The 18,316-nt window shown below is 41.3% G+C and overlaps 1 protein-coding gene across 2 annotated transcripts in view; it reads right to left on the bottom strand.

Moving 5' to 3' along the window:
* Positions 1–1,162: 1,162 nt before the first annotated feature.
* Positions 1,163–18,316, bottom strand: part of FAM171B (family with sequence similarity 171 member B) — a 73,121-nt gene continuing 55,967 nt past the window's right edge. For both annotated transcript variants that reach the window (XM_074967738.1, XM_074967739.1), the window contains exons 6-8: positions 16,327–16,443; positions 12,876–12,999; positions 1,163–12,525 (exon numbers count right to left, since the gene is read on the bottom strand). In XM_074967738.1, coding sequence (XP_074823839.1) covers positions 11,193–12,525; positions 12,876–12,999; positions 16,327–16,443 — 1,574 coding nt within the window. In that variant the 3' untranslated portion in view covers positions 1,163–11,192. The remainder of the gene's footprint in view (positions 12,526–12,875; positions 13,000–16,326; positions 16,444–18,316) is intronic.

The following is an 18,316-nucleotide window of genomic DNA, read 5'->3' as shown; positions in this document are numbered from 1 at the left end:
GCCAATGGCATTTTGGGATGTATAAGTAGGGGCATAGTGAGCAGATTGAGGGATGTGATCGTTCCCCTCTATTCGACATTGGTGAGGCCTCATCTGGAGTACTGTGTCCAGTTTTGGGCCCCACACTACAAGAAGGATGTGGATAAATTGGAGAGAGTCCAGCGAAGGGCAACAAAAATGATTAGGGGTCTGGAACACATGACTTATGAGGAGAGGCTGAGGGAACTGGGAATGTTTAGTCTACAGAAGAGAAGAATGAGGGGGGATTTGATAGCTGCTTTCAACTACCTGAGAGGTGGTTCCAGAGAGGATGGTTCTAGACTATTCTCAGTGGTAGAAGAGGACAGGACAAGGAGTAATGGTCTCAAGTTGCAGTGGGGGAGGTTTAGGTTGGATATTAGGAAAAACTTTTTCACTAGGAGGGTGGTGAAACACTGGAATGCGTTACCTAGGGAGGTGGTAGAATCTCCTTCCTTGGAAGTTTTTAAGGTCAGGCTTGACAAAGCCCTGGCTGGGATGATTTGATTGGGGATTGGTCCTGCTTTGAGCAGGGGGTTGGACTAGATGACCTCCTGAGGTCCCTTCCAACCCTGATATTCTATGATTCTATGATAACACAACATAGACTTCAAAGGACTTGCTCTGTTCTGAAGGTAAAATCCCGAGATTCTCTGAAGCGGAGCACATTATGCAAGCAGGACTGCAATGAGCCAAAACATTTGGGCTTGGGTCTGAGAATGTTCCTGCATTTCCCAGTGACGTCAGTAGAAATTGTGGGTACTCAGCACCTTTCAGAATCATGCCCATTGTAATGACTCAGTCCTGCTCTAAATTAAGTCAATAGGGGGGTTTATCAGGACATAAGGTCTCAATTCTTTAGTGAGTTCCTTGAGGACACAGATGTCTGCCTACACAGAGCTTATTACTGGATTTGGAGCCTAAGTAAACAAATTAATAGTAACTGCAGTTTTGGTGACCAGTGACAAGCTCTTAATATAGGAGTGATTTGGTGGGAAAATTTAATTTCTTGTCATAAATCTAGCAAAGAAAGTTCACATGAAACTAGTGTGTTCCTGAATAATGTGTGCTGCTTAAAGAAATTCAAAATACAAATTAAAAATAAGGCAGCAATAACTTTTAAAAACTATTTTATTATATTGCATGAGCTATAATGTTTTACAAATCTTAATTACATTTTCAGCAATAAATAGAGTAGTACTGTAGTAAATACTCTGAGACATGAAGACACCTGACAAAAGGATACAAAAAAGATAGAAACACCTAAAAAGAGGGATGCAAAATGTCAATTATGTTTGAAATAGAAAATAAATGTTTACAAGACTGTGTGTTTGAAAATGATTGCCAAGGCAATGAAGTGCTTGTTCAACATTTAAGGCGCAGTCCTGCAAGATGCTAAGCACTTCCTGTGCCATCAGCTCCATGGGATTCATCATCTCACAGAATTGGACTCTTTGTGAGCTTCATGCTCTAGTGAGCATTAAAAAGGGCCCTTTCCCCAACACAGCTGCAAAGATGCTGTAAAAATAGTTACAAAAGACTTGAGATCATAATATGCATTAAAGTCTAACATCATATTATGCTTTAACTGAATCTATCAGTTCAATTGAGGAATAATATATCCAAATACTTGGAAAACATGTATAGAGATTTATTAAATCTTAATTTGTGACTAAAATTACGGAAATTTCAGTTGGTAAAAACTAATTTTTAAACTTTAAAATGTTGAGAACATGAATTACTACATAAATTTTTTTTGTTTGGTTTTTTGTTTTTTAAAAGGTTTACTACAAAGGGGTGAATGGCTTCAGATTTTTAGCAGGAAATATTTAATACTTCTTTAAAAAGTAAACAAAAAAGCTTGGATAAAAGTGTTTATCATTAAAAAACGGCTATAATATCCCAAATCCTTAGCAGAATGCAGAGTGCCTATGGCCAAAAGAGTAACACACATTTACATTTTAATACGAACAATTTCGAGAATAGCATCCTCACTTTTTAAACATGATGGGCCTACTCCTGTATCTCTTGCATGCCCAAAGGCCCACTAAATTCAATGTCAGGGAAGTCAGTGGGGGAACTTGGAGTACGTAAGCAATGCAGGGTCAGGCTCAAAAGTTGATTAAAATTAGCTCCCTCATTCTAAGTCATAAAATACCTGTCTCCATACTGCTTCTACCTCCTGCAAGCCAGGTAGCTCAGCACTTAAAGTAGGATGTATAATTTTTTAGCTATGTGTACATTCCATTTGAGATAATAAACGTATTAGATCTGATATTGAGATCATTTAAATCAGTTTTATACTTTGACATCAATGGATTTCAACACATTTACTCCCTGATTTAAGGAGGTGTGATCAGAATCAGGCCCTGTGTGTTTAAAAAAACCCTTGACTGTTGAAATCCCTGGAGAGATGTGATTTCATTGATAATTTCTGACTTCTTTCCAACAAACATTTTCTTAACACTTCCCGAATAGAAAATGTAAAAACATGGCTTACAGCAAACAAGTGTTGTTATCTACATGCAGGAGGCAATGTTCCAACATGAAACACTAGATTTGTCTTTCAAAAACTACAGAAACTACATAATTTTAGTCATGATCTTTTTTGGCTAACAGAAAAAAATTTACGTGTGCTTTTCATATAGTGGAGCGTCCGACCGATAAAATAATTCTCTGGGGAAAAAGAAAGGCACTTTAGCAGGCTAGTTTACTTTCTTCAGCTCTTCCATGCCTGGGTTGTTTACTCTATCCGTGTAAAGGGTTCCAAATACAGTACTTACTCATTGAAAGTCATCTTATTTCAGAAGTAACTGCATTTTAACTTGTAGACTGCTACGTTAAAATCTACCATTAACCCACTTTGTTTTTATTATAATTAATGAAAAAGACTGACAACGAGAGGGTGAATTCAATTGTGGAATATCCACAGGCAATTTCCTCCTCTTTGGTACAAATCACTGCACATGAGCAAGACCGTGGAACTCAAACAAAATATTTTCCTTCTTGCATCATGGATTTTGTTGTGAGGGTCTGGTTGTGGGAAGCTTCTCCAGATCTGCATTGCTCGAACATGCTCACTGTTCGACTAGTAAATCTGGCAGTACACAAGTATTTTTTTCAGGATGTCAAACATAGAACAGGATGCCCAACATAGTTATGTTCTAATCAGAACCCTCTATGTACATTCTTGATTAGACAACAGTCCCCTCACATCAGGAATAAACAATTCCTCTCCTGTGGTGTTTGCCTATACATGATGGTGTTTGCCAAGTTAACAGAAAACTACCTCCATTTGGCGCCTAAGAAAACATCAGTAAGTTTAATATTCTCAGTTTACTCCAACATAGTCACTTATCTTCATTACAAAGAAGTGCTTGGTCTGAAAAATGTGCTATATTGCATAAAAAACACATGACTAAATTACCTTTTTTTTTTTTTTTAAGGGACTCCATTAGCCTACCTTATACAAGGCAGAAGAGATTTGAAACTGGTGTGCTACTCTGAAGTGGGAAAATTCTGGAGCTCCTTAAGTCACACACTGCAGCCACAGGGGAAAAAACCTATAAAGTTACTTATTTGAAGTCTGCCCCATGCATCTGACGAAATCTGACCCTCAGGGGAAATACAAAAGGTACATTTGTGCACACGCATTCTTAACTCCTAGTGTTTATGCTCAGAGTAAGTGATACCTAGTTTTTCATTACATGAGGCAACGGCAATCATCTTTTGAAGAATCTTGCTTCTCAGAGACGGCGTTCTTTTACAATGCCCAACACCGGCCGCTCTGATCACAATTGTGAACTTCACTGCCCAGGGGTCACGGAGACTAGAAGCCTTCCCCCCTTTAAAACTCCACGAATTTTTTAAACTCCTTTTCTTGATTGTCCATTTCAAAAAGCACACCTAGCAGGTCTCCAATTGCGCGCAACAGCATAGTTGATTATGCTAGCTACAGGCTCCAGACGTGCACCTGCCCGAGTACACAGAAGATATTGGCTCTCCTGGGCCTGTGGGGAGAAGCAGCTGTAGAAATGTGGACAATGACCAAGTCTTGTTTATAACTTTAGGGAGGAAGGGAAGGGAGGTCTGAATCTCAACTTTTGCCTTCTGTTGCGACTATCCTGAGAATGGTATCTCTGGTGTGTTTTATCTGCAGCTGCTGCCATTGCAGCCTTGAGGGGTCCCCCCCCCCCCCCCACGGAACACCTGGGCCAAATAAGGAAGAGAAAGAAAAGGACTTGGGATGAGACATTCAATGAGAGTCTACAAGCCAGTGAACAGAGGCCCTGGAGGATGAATACTGTATGCAAAAGGAAAGAAGAGAAAGACCCAGGAGTCCCAGCAGGTAAGAGATGGAGATGCACCAGGTGATAATGGGGCTTCTCCAGCAACAAACACAGAAGCTGCAGGACTCTTGTGGACCTACAAGATCGTTAACGCTGCCTGTTGTGTCCTGCATAGTATCTGTGAAACAAAGGGAGAAGAGCTGCCACCAGGATGGAGGGCAGGGATTGACCGCCTATCTGCTGAGTTTGAACAGTCAAACAAAAAGGCTATCAGAATAGTTCAACAGGAAGCTATCTGTATAGGGAAGCTCTGAAAGAGCACTTTAACAGTGAGCCACAGCAATGCATTGCGGCATACCTCGCCCTGCAGTTTGCAAGCCTATTAGGAACTACGATGTGCTTGGTGCACATCTATTAATATAACACTGTCAATGCACCTATTAATTTTGTGGTTCTTACTGTATATTTATCATTATTACACTGTGTTTGTCACTGATCCTACAAGTTGTCACAGTATGTAATAAGAAGTCAAGTGAGTGCTTTTGCTGTCACCAGGCACTCTGCAGCATATGTTGGGAACTAATAAAGATGAATTGTTTTCCAAACAAAGTTTTATTGAGTAACAAAAACACTTCAGAAAAAATTCAGTGCAAGTTAAAAACAAATACATTAAAACCTTAAATTTATGAAACAGAGCTTAAAGAGGAAGGAATGTTCCTGTGCATTTTACCCATGCACACATCAGCCCTGGCTTTCGTAGGTCAGTGTATGTGAAGCTGTGTCTGAGTAGAGTGGTAGGGATGCCGCCCGATGCTACATGAAATGTTGGGGGAAGGCACAGGGAGGTGCTATACTTGCGTTTTTCAAAGACTGCAAAAGGAGACAAGCCCAGGATTGTTGATTGGGATATTTTTCTCAGAGATCCAATCTTGTGAGTGAACAATGCCTGCACATCTTCAATCTACCAAAAGCACATTCAATTACCATTCTGCACTTCCTAAGCTGGTAGTCAAATCTTTCCTTGGTGCTGTCAAGGTGACTAGTGTATGGCTTCAAGAGCCAGGGGAGCTAGGGGTAAGTTGGGTCCCCCAGAATCACTATGGGTATTTCAATATCACCAGGTGAAAGAATGTCCCTGTTTGCAGCTTTCTGAACCGTCCTTGTTCTTAAAAATGCAAGTGTCTTGCACCTTCCCTGACCAGACCACACTGAGGTCAGCGAGGCATCTCCAATAATCCACCAACACCTGCATAACTGTAGAGAAATAGCCCTTTCTGTTGATGTACTCTGTGACAAGGTGGTCTTATGCCAAAATAGGGATATGCGTGCCAGCTATCGCTGCTCTGCAGTTTAGGAACCCCATTGCTGCAAACCAATACGTTATGTTCTGCATGTTACTAATAGTCACATTCCTGCATAGCAGGAGATACTTAGTGGCCCTGCACACTTGTATGATAACAGCCCTGTGATGGGGTGTATCAGGCTCAGAGGTCTCCTGCTGTTCTACCACACCCCGTCCCAGAAAAGAGCAGTGGAACTAAGTCCTCCAAATGGCCTAGAGAGACTGTTCAGGAGGCAGCCAATTAGGAAAAGACTGCAGGGAGAAGCCAATCAGAGGTTTGCAGACCCATACAAAAGAAGCTGCAGAGGTAGTGTCAGGCAGTTGCTGTTTGGAGCCTGAGGAGTACACCCAGTGCTCCTAGCAGGCTGAAGGACTGCAGCACCACAGACAGCTCACTGCTGGCAGTGACCAGAGGAAAAAGAGCTCCTGGCTGGCTGCTGGGCCTGAACATAGAAGAGCCCTGAGGTAAAGGTGAAACATTAGTTGAAGGCTGGGGCCATGGGAAAGCAGAGGGGGCATCTTATGACTGCCATTCTGTGTGAGGTGGGGCCATGGCATGTGGGCAGGGAGGGTTAATATCATGGTGCACCTAGGGCCCTTAATTGCCTTAATATGACCCTTCCTCTCCGGAGTCTGTGGCCAATATTTTTCCCCTGGGCCTGTTACAGGTCAGTCTTTTATACCCTTCTGACATCTTAAACGGTGAGGAAAAATAAAGGAAATCCAACCACTGAGCTAAGTACTAAAGACCTTCTGGTCTACAAGCACAAAAGTGTAGCAAACAAGGATAATGTAGCAAAGCCACTTGACATGTCTCACGGTTGTGAGAGTGCTGGAGACAAGCAAGCAAGCAAGCCAGCCCTCTGATCACTTAGGTACCAATTAGTTCCCCTGGAGAAGACTCACTGGCAGATAGCTAGCTAATTGGTTCATCAGCCCAAGACTGATTAGTGAAGGGCTAGAAAAGTTGACACAGGAAGAAAGGGGAGAGATTGGGTTAGTGAACTCAGCATGCTCTGAGATCCCAAGGGAGGGACGTTTCTGTTTCTCTCTGGCCCTGGGGTGACAGGGCAAGAAACCACTGTAAATACTTGGCTGCACAAGACTGTATTGGTGGCAGTGGTGGGAATATAAATAAATAACATGAAGATGCCACTCACTGGAGAGTCTGAGGTTTCTGGGCATACAAGGGCTGGGACAGAGTGCACCACGTTACAACTGGTAGTAATACTTAATCAGTTCATGCCAGTAAATCAAAAGAGAGCAACAAAAACAGCACTAGTGCTAGCAAGTGGGAGGTTGCGAAACAAAGATGGGTGTAGTAAGGCCATTATGACAGATGTACTACTGCAATTATCACCAAACCAATGGCTGGTGGGAATAGTCCAGAAAATCCCAATACTGACACTGGACAAGAACAGGGCCAGGTAAAAGTGAGAAAATCCCAACAGAGATATCAACCAACATTTAGATACTTCAATGAAGGTACTGCTTGAGATGGTGTTTCAACTGTCTTAGAACCTTTGTTGTATAGACATGTGCTTTCTGTATGTTTGCAGTGTTGTTGCAGCTGCAGAACACCTTCAAAAGAAGAGCCTGGGAGCTTAAATTCATAACATTGCTAGACACTAAAAATCACAGACTGAATACAGACACTGGATTTATGGCTTATTATAATCTGTAACCCACTAACCCACCCCCTGACTTTTTTTTTTTTTGTCCTATGACTGCAGGGGTGTTCCCTGGCCACTTCACCTTTAATGGTCCCATACAATATGTTAACTACTTATGCTAAACAAGCTGTTCCACCTTCATTTAGCTGTGGCACGTTGCGATTGTTTCCCAGACCTGAAGAGCTCTGTGTAAACTCAAAAGCTTGTCTCCTTCACAACAGAAGTTGATCCAATAAAAGACATTATCGCACCCACCTTTCCCTAATGTGCTTCATCTACACAGATAATGTGTCATTTAACATGTATTGCCTTATCCATCCATCTTGTGTCTCTAATATCTTTTGATCAACATGGTACAGCATCACTGCACACAACATGTATTGCCTTGAAATGTGTATAAAGGGGACTATTTTAACAAATCACTCACTCACCTCTGAGCCAACATATAAGCTCATGAAGTCCAAACACTACCTGTATGATTCTGTATAAAAAAAGTTTATATATTTTTGATCCATGTTGCTGCTGGAAGCCTAAAAGCAAGCCAAATTTTCTGGGGTCTGTTAGCCTAACAAACCAGATCTGAGGGTATCAGCTGAAATGCACTACTGGCGTATGTGCTCAGAAGGGACACTTTGTATTGCCACATCTATACGGTCAGATTCTGCCTGATGAGCCCAAACAGCACAATGTTTGCTTGGGGGGGAGGTATGCAAGAGTGCAATCCCCTATTCTGCTGGGGGTGGCAACCTGGAGCTAGCCAGCACAGCCCATCAGGTAGATGCACGAACCAATACAGTGCACATCCCAGCCAGCCTCCACTGGGCTTCTATGGAGTCCCAGACTTAAAACTGAGCCTCCCAACAAACGTACACATCCCTGGGGGGGAGTGAATCCCAGCTTTGGTGCATAACAACTTCTTGTGGGAACAGCAGAATGCCAAACAATCTCTCTGAGCTTGCAGGGATTAAATAAAGCCATTATTTTATTGTGTCCTATCACTCCCATTAGTGAGCCACATACAGTAGGCTTGAGGAATCAATTATTTTCTTCTCCACATAATGGATTTATTCACAAAAATTCCATAGGGGAATCTGCAAACTAACATTCATCAGTGTCAAGCTGCTGTAGTGCACAAAGTGACATAGAAGCATATTCTCAGTATTGACTGGTATCTGACAAACCCTCAACTCATGAGAGAGATTTTTAGCTGCTCTATTACAGAGCACAGCATTAGGAACACTATTTTTCCCCTCAGCTAATATGCCACCATTAGCTAAAGGGAAAAACAGAAAGAACATTAATAAAAATTGGAGTGGCAGCAGTAGATCCTAATAAGATGCATAAAAATATATTAAGGAAATAAAATAACTGGTTTATAAGGTTTGTGTGTATGCTTGAGATAATAAAGTTGGATGCCTGTGTGTGTATGTATGTTTGTTATTATGTACAAAGTTTAGTATTTAATTGAAATTGCTGTCAGCATCCATCTGATTGATCACCGTATGTAGAACGAAATCACTTAAGCCACCTCCAAATGTATGATACTACAGTATTGGTTATTTTAATGTACATACTTGTGCTCACAGAATTTGTGTTTCTGTTTCTTAATATATGCTTTTAAGATCTATTGTATTAAGGAATATTGGTACGTTAAATAGAGAATATTTTGTTTTCAATGACTACTGCCTAAGTGTCAATCCTTTAAGCGGAAGGCTGTATCCATCCTCCCAAGGGTAAACAAAGTTAGTTAGTTCTGGAGAGTTTCCTGAAGGTCATAGGGGAACCCCTGGTAAAACCCTAGCAATTCCTCTAGGGTGGGCCACCTCCTTTTATGTACCAAAACAGACAATAGAGTTACTGGAATAGGCAAACCATTGTGGGGGTGCTCCAAGTCTGATTTTGGGGGTAACAAAGCTTATCAAGGACATTATATTAGTATCAATGTAAACCCTGGTTCTGTATTTGAAGGACTGAACAAAACTGGTGCAACAATGAAAGCACTGACAGTGACAATAACTTATAAGCTTGACATTCAAATAGTCTTTTAAATGTATATCTTTTTTGAAGTGTGGTTGATTATTTAACCATTATGAATCCATCAGAGAAAAAAAATTCCATCCAGAGGGTGGAACTTGATGAAGGATATATGTTATAAACATTTTTATATGAATAATTAGTTACACAAATCAAAACACATTACCAAAGGCAAGCAAACTTGGCAAATACCCACACTCAGCTGTAAGGCAGATGACTTGTGTAATCTTTCAGATTTATTTTTCTGTTGGCCAAACAATAATCTACTTACCATATTTAATATTTCTCTCTGAACATTTTGTTTTTCATTGTTATATTCATGGGATCGATAAGGATTTCATATGTTCAGGAAGCAATGGCATACTAGGAAGAGTCAGAAACATGGTATTGTTTGCAATTTGGTTTGCAAATTCTTCTAGTAAAAGAAAGAATGGTACCAACGCCCAAAAGACAAAGGTGTTAACCGAGTTTGATGGTATTGTTTCCTGAGTGAAGATGACTGCAGCCCAGGTCCATAGCGTATATATATATATTTTGGTTGTGTTACTTCAACCATATTTATTATATAGACAATAAAAAGCTTTTTTTTTTCTTTAAAAGGAATTTTCTACTATAAAACACTTTTTAAAGCAATCCTTTATAATCAAATTGCCAAAGCCAAAATGCTGTGACTTATTTCTTCAGAGAAACATCTTAAAGGTCATAGGAAATATTCAGTTTCATGTGAAGCACATTAAAAAGTTTTTTACTTTTCCGTTAGCCAAAGCTAAATCTATCACTTTGACAAAATGACCATTTAAAACAAAAAATATATTTTGATGGACATTTCCTTCCTCTGTACATATGTAAGTTACATCTCATGCATTCACAACTTTTGGTAGCTGTTTAACTTAGTAATAACTCATAATCAAGTGTCTCTGTTGTACTGTGGACCAAGTTTGGAGCTCAGCTTCCATACGCTCAAAAGTCTAAACAATCAGGTTTTTTTTAAGCCTGTTTAACACCTCTGTGCTGCATGGCCTACTAACAAAAGTAGCAAAAAAGGGGCACGTTAGCCAATGTGATCAAATTTACTATTTGTTTTTAAAAACTTTTAAAAGTGAATGAACTTAACAGTACAGGTCATTCCTTCTAAAAGTACCTTTTCTGCAAAAGTCGCCATTTGCTCATATTTACAAAAGTATTTTCATTAGACATCAAGTTTTATCCTAAATACACCCGTGTGAATCAGGAATAGCTCAATAGCCTATGATAGAGAGCCAAATTTGACTCAATATGCATTGAGTAACACATGAAAAGGAAGATTTTTGCAGACTTAACAAGTGTCTGGAGTTGATACCAAGTCCCTGATTATTTCGAAGAACACATTGAGACTAATGTGGTGAAACTTTATACAAAATAGGAATTACTACGGTCAGGGCTCCAGTAAAAGTTATGTGTAAATGCTACACAATAGCCTGCTGGTCACTCCAGTTAGGGACAACATTTTGGAAACATTTTAACAATCGCTACCCAGAAATATGCCTACAAAAAATAAAATACTTTCTTTTTCTGAGTGCCTAAATTTCTAACTGTGCACCCCAAGAGGTGTACCCCAAGAATGAAAAATTTAAACAAACCATTGTAGCATTTCTTAGTGACAAATTCACATTTTATATCCAATGCTCTGTTGAAATCATAATCCTTAGTCTGCACGTTAAGAAATGTAACTTTATCTGATACTAGAAAACCATTTTGACTGCTCCTTATAAATCCAACATTGCAAATTTACAAGAAGCAAAGAGGAAAGAGTGCATAAATTGCTAGAAAAAGCAAGAACACTGAACACACTGTGTTTCAATTTATAGGAATCAGTGGTCTCTCCTCTCTTTTCTTCCAGATATTGGTTTGACTATCTTTCTTAGTTACAGGTGGTCTACCTCTTTTTTTAGCTGGAGGAGTATTGGACTCATGACCTTTTGTTGTGTTTTTTTTCGGAGGTGGTTCTTCAGTGTGCTGTTCTAGGACCTGCCTACTTCCTCCGTCCAATAGGTGTCTCACAGACTGATCATCAGGGCTACAAACAGTGGTCCCACTTTCGCTGCTGCTCAGATCCAAATCTTCCAAATAAAGGATTTTAGACTGTTGCATGCTTTTAATGAAAGTTTTCTCTCTCTCCAGTTTTCGACTGGGATGATGCTCATTCATGTCCACGCCAGAGTCCAGGCTGGTGTCATTACTTTCTGTTTTCCTGCCCTTTTTCAGATCTATAAAAGAGTGCCTCACTTGAGCGACTGGCTTTCCATCTAGTGACACGAACCATGCTCTGGGGTGTGGGGATGGTTTTCCTTTAGAAAGCTCCAATAACGTTTGCTCTGAAATACCTTGAAGTTCAGATGAAAATGGTGTCATAACTGCTTCGTTCAGTGTCCCAGGAACAGAGACAGACTCCAGCAAATTATTGGTATACCGACCCCAGTTTGAAGTTTGTGAAGATAAGCCCTGTTGACCATCTAATGTGGCTCTCTCATCTCTGGAAGTGGGGGGCTGGAGTGGAGAGTGCATTGGCATTTTGGGTAGTGTCTGTGTATAGCTGTTTCGATTCGTGGGCTCCATCATTGGGCTGTAGACTAACTGCCCTTTTCTTGGCAAAGTAGCTGACTTAGCCACATGCAATTGCTCCGGAGAGTGGAACAGGTCAGAGGTTTGAAGGATGGCAACAGGCTGACTGTAAATATGCATTAGTTGTTCTGGGATATGGGAAAGCCCATACATCTCTTCGTTCACTGCAAGATATCGGTTTTGGTCTTGAATGTCCCTGGGAGATTGAGAAACTCTGCTGTTAATGTGCTTTGGCGGCTGTAATTGTCTAACTCCAACATTAGGCTCCAAGGACTGAGCTGAATTCCTCGAGTGACCACTCTGATTGGATGATTGATATGAAACATTTTCTGTGTAGATTTTAAAATTGTCCCAGGCTTTTTTGTCCTCTGTTTCCATAGAAGTCTTTCTGTGAGGGCTATAGGAGGAAAGCTTGGGCATGTATAATTGTGACTTATCCTCTAGCTTTACTGACCCCTTCACAGCACTGATGTGATTTATGTGAGTTGTTGATGTTGTCTGGTCTTTTTTTAAGACCTCCAGTTTAGTTGTATTTTTTTCCCTCCTATGTGATTGGCCACATTTATCCCTATAGGGGGAAAAAAAAGGGGGGGGGGAGAATTGTAGGACATATGATTCAAAATACTAGTGATGAGCGCAGATTGCACTTAAGACTTCACAGACTAAAAGGTATGATGTACAATTTGAAAGCCAGTAGGTACCAACTTAAACCTGTTCAAAAACCACTGAAATCATCTGTGATTACACTGCATATTAATGTAGTGTACATATTTAAATTAGTACATTTGAAAAAGACTTTAAACACATGCACTTCCTAGATATTACAAACAAAACAATTATTTTGTCTCAAAAGAGCCCCATTTGTTAACTTTAAACTCCATCCATACTGAGCATATTAAAGCTTTTCTTTTTCCTTACCTGCAGTAACAGAGAAGAACAGTGAAGAATCCAACGATAATGACTATAGTACCTCCAAGTATGGCTGTAAGGAACACTGTGTGATAGGCTGTTATGTCCTTGGAAACTGCATTAACAATAGAGTCTAGATTTTTTAAACACAAAACCAAACAAATTAGATGTCAAGAACTAAGAATTGTGTTTCTCATGCAAAACTGCATTTGATAAATTGCACTGTAGTTTTCTAGCTGCTGTTCTGCTCCCTTGCACTATCCTGCTATTGGTCATTTTAGCCATTATGGAAATGTGGGAACCAGCACCAATATCAAATCACACTTCAGGGGCTGATGTCACAAATACTGACATGTTGCCTTTGCTCAATTCCAGCCAAATGGTGTTCATGCTATATGTCCGAATTTGTTTCAAAATCCTAGTCCCTGAACAGAGCTGCTGTCACATCATGTCACATTAATTTTAAAATTCTGAAACCACATTTTCTCTTTCAAAAGTTGTCCATATGAATCCCCACTCCAGGGATAAGTACAACTTTATTTGTGCAAGCTCAGATTCTTCTATATAAGCTGTAACCACTGTGGCCAATCAATCCAATCCCATCCTCCTCCCCACACAGTTCCAGGGGCTAAAACAGACAGAGGGTTCCAACAGCTTTTCAGTTCATTATGTTGATACTTCTCTTCTAGAGTACGCCCAGAAGATGGCAGTAATATATATACCTAACATGGTCTGGCTCTCTCTCCCTCCAAAAATGTATCTGACAAGAGGTCTGAAAATGGGGGAGATGAGGGAGACCATGTCTGCTCTGAGGCACCAGCTGATCCGGAAGAATACTTTTTCCAACTTATTGGAAACGATTCCACAAATCATATTTCTTCTTTCGAAGCATGCTGGGTTGCAGGGCCATCCTCAGGCATATGCAACATACGCGGCTCCACAGGGCACCTGAAAATTTGGGGCACCTCCTAGCTCTTCCTATCCCTGTTCTGACCCTTCCTGCAGGCTCCCACCACAGCTGGCTGCTGGTGAGTCTTCCTCCAGGGGGTATCTAGTAACTTAAAAGTGAAAGAGCCTTCCAGCCTGCCAGATCAATTAGCACAACATTGAAACTGTTAAAGAGCCATTCAAGTGGCAATGAAGCCATTTAACAGGCATTTGCTAAGCCCCAGGTTCATACTGTCAATTTCTGAATTTACTGACAAAAACAGTTGTGCATTACTGCAATATTTACTCAGAACATGTTAGTCCATAGGACCTTAGTTTAAAATTTGCTTTAAAAATATTTCATTAGTGAGTCGGTGAAGATTATAAAATCACATCTCTAAAAAATCCTTGCATAGATTTTTAGATGCACGATCGTCTTTAGCCTTAATGCTTGGATCTTCAGACATGTAGTTTTTTAAATAAATCCCTCAAAAGACCACCTTTATCTAAAATACACATTTTAATTTTAATTACAATAGTAAAAAAGAACTTGCTTCCAAAGTCTTCCTGTCCTTCCCTTTCTCCCTTCACCCCCTGCTCCCCTGGCTGAAGAGAGCCCTCAATGGGACAACACCCCTTTCCTTCCAGATAGGTACACAGAGTTTCTCTTTCTTTACTTCTGACTATCTGATGAACTAGTTTTACGAGAACCCTCCAGCAAAATCAGTACCTAGTAAGATATCAAATCCTTTGTTATGCCTAAAATCTTTGGAAACATGTTTTTTAAAGTTGCTGAAATTTCATAAACATGTCTATTGTTATGGAGATCACACAGAGTAAATTAGTGTTCCCTTTTTCTAAAAGCAATGAACCTTGTTATGAACACACTAAACCTCTGTGACCGATTATTTTAAAATAATGTCTTTGTTTCAGTGAGTTAAATATGTAGTAATCTGGAATGATTACTTTATGAAGGCTTACGAGTACATTTAAAATATAAAATCATCTTAGAAATACTGATTAAGAAAATGTAAAACAGAGAAGAGCTGCATTATGTATTCCATAACATTTAATGTTGTATTCAGCAAGACGGCTGACTCGCCCTTACTACAAAGTTTTTGCAAATAAATCTCTGACAAACTTCAGGGCACATCAAAAAACCTGCGACTGACATTTTTTATTCCCAAGTTTAGTGCTTTTAATTAGGTACGTTCTGCATGTCCAGTCTTCACCACCTGGCATGCAGTGGAAAACATGCCTCGTTTTCTTTAGAAAGAAATTGCAGAAGAGTATTTTTTTCAAATGTCAGGTTTCAGAGTAACAGCCGTGTTAGTCTGTATTCGCAAAAAGAAAAGGAGTACTTGTGGCACCTTAGAGACTAACCAATTTATTTGAGCATGAGCTTTCGTGAGTGGGTGGGGGGGTGAGAAAACCTGGATTTGTGCTGGAAATGGTCCACCTTAATTATCATGCACATTGTAGGGAGAGTGGTCACTTTGGATGGGCTATTACCAGCAGGAGAGTGAGTTTGTGGGGGGGGGGGGGCGGAGGGTGAGAAAACCTGGATTTGTGCTGGAAATGGCCCAACTTGATGATCACTTTAGATAAGCTATTACCAGCAGGAGAGTGGGGTGGGAGGAGATATTGTTTCATGGTGTCTGTGTATATAATGTCTTCTGCAGTTTCCACAGTATGCATCCGATGAAGTGAGCTGTAGCTCACGAAAGCTCATGCTCAAATAAATTGGTTAGTCTCTAAGGTGCCACAAGTACTCCTTTTCTTTTTTCAAATGTCATTTGCTTCGTTTGGGTTCAGGGATTTGGCTGGAAGGGAGTAAGCAGGGAGAGGGAGGGAAGAGAGGAGGGAGACAGTGGGGAGAGGACAGGGCCTGGGCAGAGGGGGACGGGGCCTGGGGTGGAGCAGGACTGGAGCCTGGGTGGGGCCACAGACAGAGGAGGTGAGCTGGCGGCAGCTTCACCCACGACGCATGAGAGCAGATAAGAATGGGTCAGCTCCCGCACACCCAATGCGCGTTGCAGTGTCCTTGGGCAGGAGCCGTATTCACAGAACCGAATGCGCCGGTGCTGCGCATTCTGCGTGAGGAAGAGGGTATGGGGGTCTCTGCGGGGAACTGACTCTCCGCCGCTGTGAGTTGGGCCGGGTGGCTCGGTATCCTTTGATGCCGCCGCCGTGAGGCAAGCCCAGGCTGCCGTTGGGCATAGGGGCACCAGTTTAATATTACTGCGTAGAGCCCCATAAATACTAAGGACAGCCCTGCTGGGTTGTGTTCCCTGCAATCCCCAAGTCAACTGTATCACTAGCAGTTAAAGGACACAAGTACGCACGTGTATGTTGTATACAGAAGCAGAGGCACCCTCAGAATTCCATCTTATTAACAATGACTCATCAGATTGAAGCCACCTGCATACCAATTTTTCCTCTATTTTTCAACAAGCAAATTATACTGACAAACAGCTATTAAGTTATTATTTGGATAATGTAATGATTTTTGTGTTCTAATAATATGCAATACCTCTGGTTCCAGGCACTGGCGCTGCTATCCAGTATCCCAAGTGCGGCGCAACATACGTCCATACTAAATGGTCATTTGCATTCTTCACCATTCCCAGCCCACGATTTACCCAGGCACCTGAAAAAGAAGGCAGCCATTAAACATATCACGGGACATGGTTTTGTTTTATATATGGTTCTACCACTGAAAAAGGCATTACATAAAGCAAGTCATCAGAAAAGTATGGAAAATCAAAAAGGAACCATGTAAAATCAAGCTTTTCTGGGACTTTCATCTTATATACTAAACCCCGTCGACACACAAACTTGTATGACTTAACTAAATCTTTTTCTACACCCGATTTAGATATTTCAGTGCAATTCTATGAGTGGACAGTTATTTTCGAAGAAGAATAACTAAAGTCAATGTAGTGGTTTGTTAAATGACTTTAGCCAGTTTTATTCCAAAATAATAATAATAATAATAATAATAAATAATTAAAAAAAGAGTCCACACACAGACTTGCACCAAAATAATTTTAATTCTGCTACTTTAGTGCAAGGCTTAAATTTATTAAGGGTGGGTAACTTAAGCACAACTAATAGAATTTCCAGCACTAGTTATTAGTGTACAATGGACAAGCAATGGTAATCCATTAAGACTGCAACGGGATCAACAATACCTGCCTTGAACATTTTTTTTTCTGTTTAAATTGTCTAAGGCTGAAACAGCTCAATTAGCCCAAGGAAGACTTATTGTTAGGCCACAGATCCCACGCCATCTGTCTTGCAGTGCAAAACAACAGGTTTTGGGTCATGTCAAGCTTCTGCAAGGTAGGATACTGCACTTGCATACTGTGAAGAGCTTGCAAAGAAGTTTGCTTAGTAACTGTGGATACATTTGTTGTGTAACAATCTGTGAAATTCTCAAGAGGAAAAAACTGGATGAGAATGTAGTGAGGCAGAGTGGACTCCCTCTGAGCCTGACAGGGAGGAACTGCCCCCTGGTGGGAGGAGCCTGGCCAGCCCTGCCCCCAGTAACAGAAGCAGAAGGATGGGACAGGAAGTATAAGAGGCAGGCCCTCCAGCTCAGCTAGGCTGGAACCAGGGAAGGAGGTAGATGTGTCTGCCGCGCAGCGGAACTCCAGACCAGGGATCGAGCTGTGCAGCACCCTGCCCCTGGAGGAGACCGACTGTGGAGAGGAGCTGTGGGGACTGCCAGCCACTGTTTACCCAGAGGAGACTGAGGACTCTCCGGCAACAGAGCCCTGCCAACAGACTGTGGTAGAAAGTAGTCCAGGGAAGCCAGACATTAGTCCAGTTGTGTTGCTGGGAGACAAGTCAGCGTGTTTCAGTGATTTCCCTGGTGACCCAGTGGTGGAACCACCTGCCACTGTTAGGACCCCGGACTGGGACCTGGTAGAGTAGGGGGGGCCTTGGTCCCCCTGCCACTAACCCCACCCCTGGGGTGGTGGCCTATTCACAGTAGGTGGAGCGCCTGTTGCGTTTGGGGCTTGCACCAGCCAGGAGGCTGAGAGCCCTAGGCTGTGAATTGCTAGGAGGTGCAGGCTAAAGAGTGCTTGTTATTGTGCCCCGCCCAAAAGGGCCTGGGCTGTAGACTGTTAATTGCTGCCCAGCCAGGAGTCTAAGCTAATTTCTAATTCCCTGTGATTTGACTATTCGAGGTAGTAAGTCAGCGTGGCCTCCCTCCAAGCCTAACAGTGAAGCATGGCCACAGACCCACTACAGAGAACCATTTTACAAGGTACAAAATGGTGAAGTAAGGTAACAGATGAGAAGACAGCACAATTCGTCCCACTCCAAGCCATCCAGTCATTTGTAAGGTGGGGGGCTGTGTATAATGTGAAGGAAAGAAGAGGGTAACAATTGATATACAAAGCCATATGTTTAGTAAAAAGGAAATTATTCCATGTTTTAGAGGTAGTTTTATGAGAAGTACAACCGAGATTCTCATGAGAATTAATCTCTGTAAAAGTCCTACCTGGAGTGAG

This window comes from Natator depressus, chromosome 11, assembly GCF_965152275.1.
Source record: "Natator depressus isolate rNatDep1 chromosome 11, rNatDep2.hap1, whole genome shotgun sequence".
NCBI lineage: Eukaryota > Metazoa > Chordata > Testudines > Cheloniidae > Natator > Natator depressus.
Note: the sequence above shows the minus strand (reverse complement) of the source record. Positions and strands in the feature narration are given on the sequence as shown.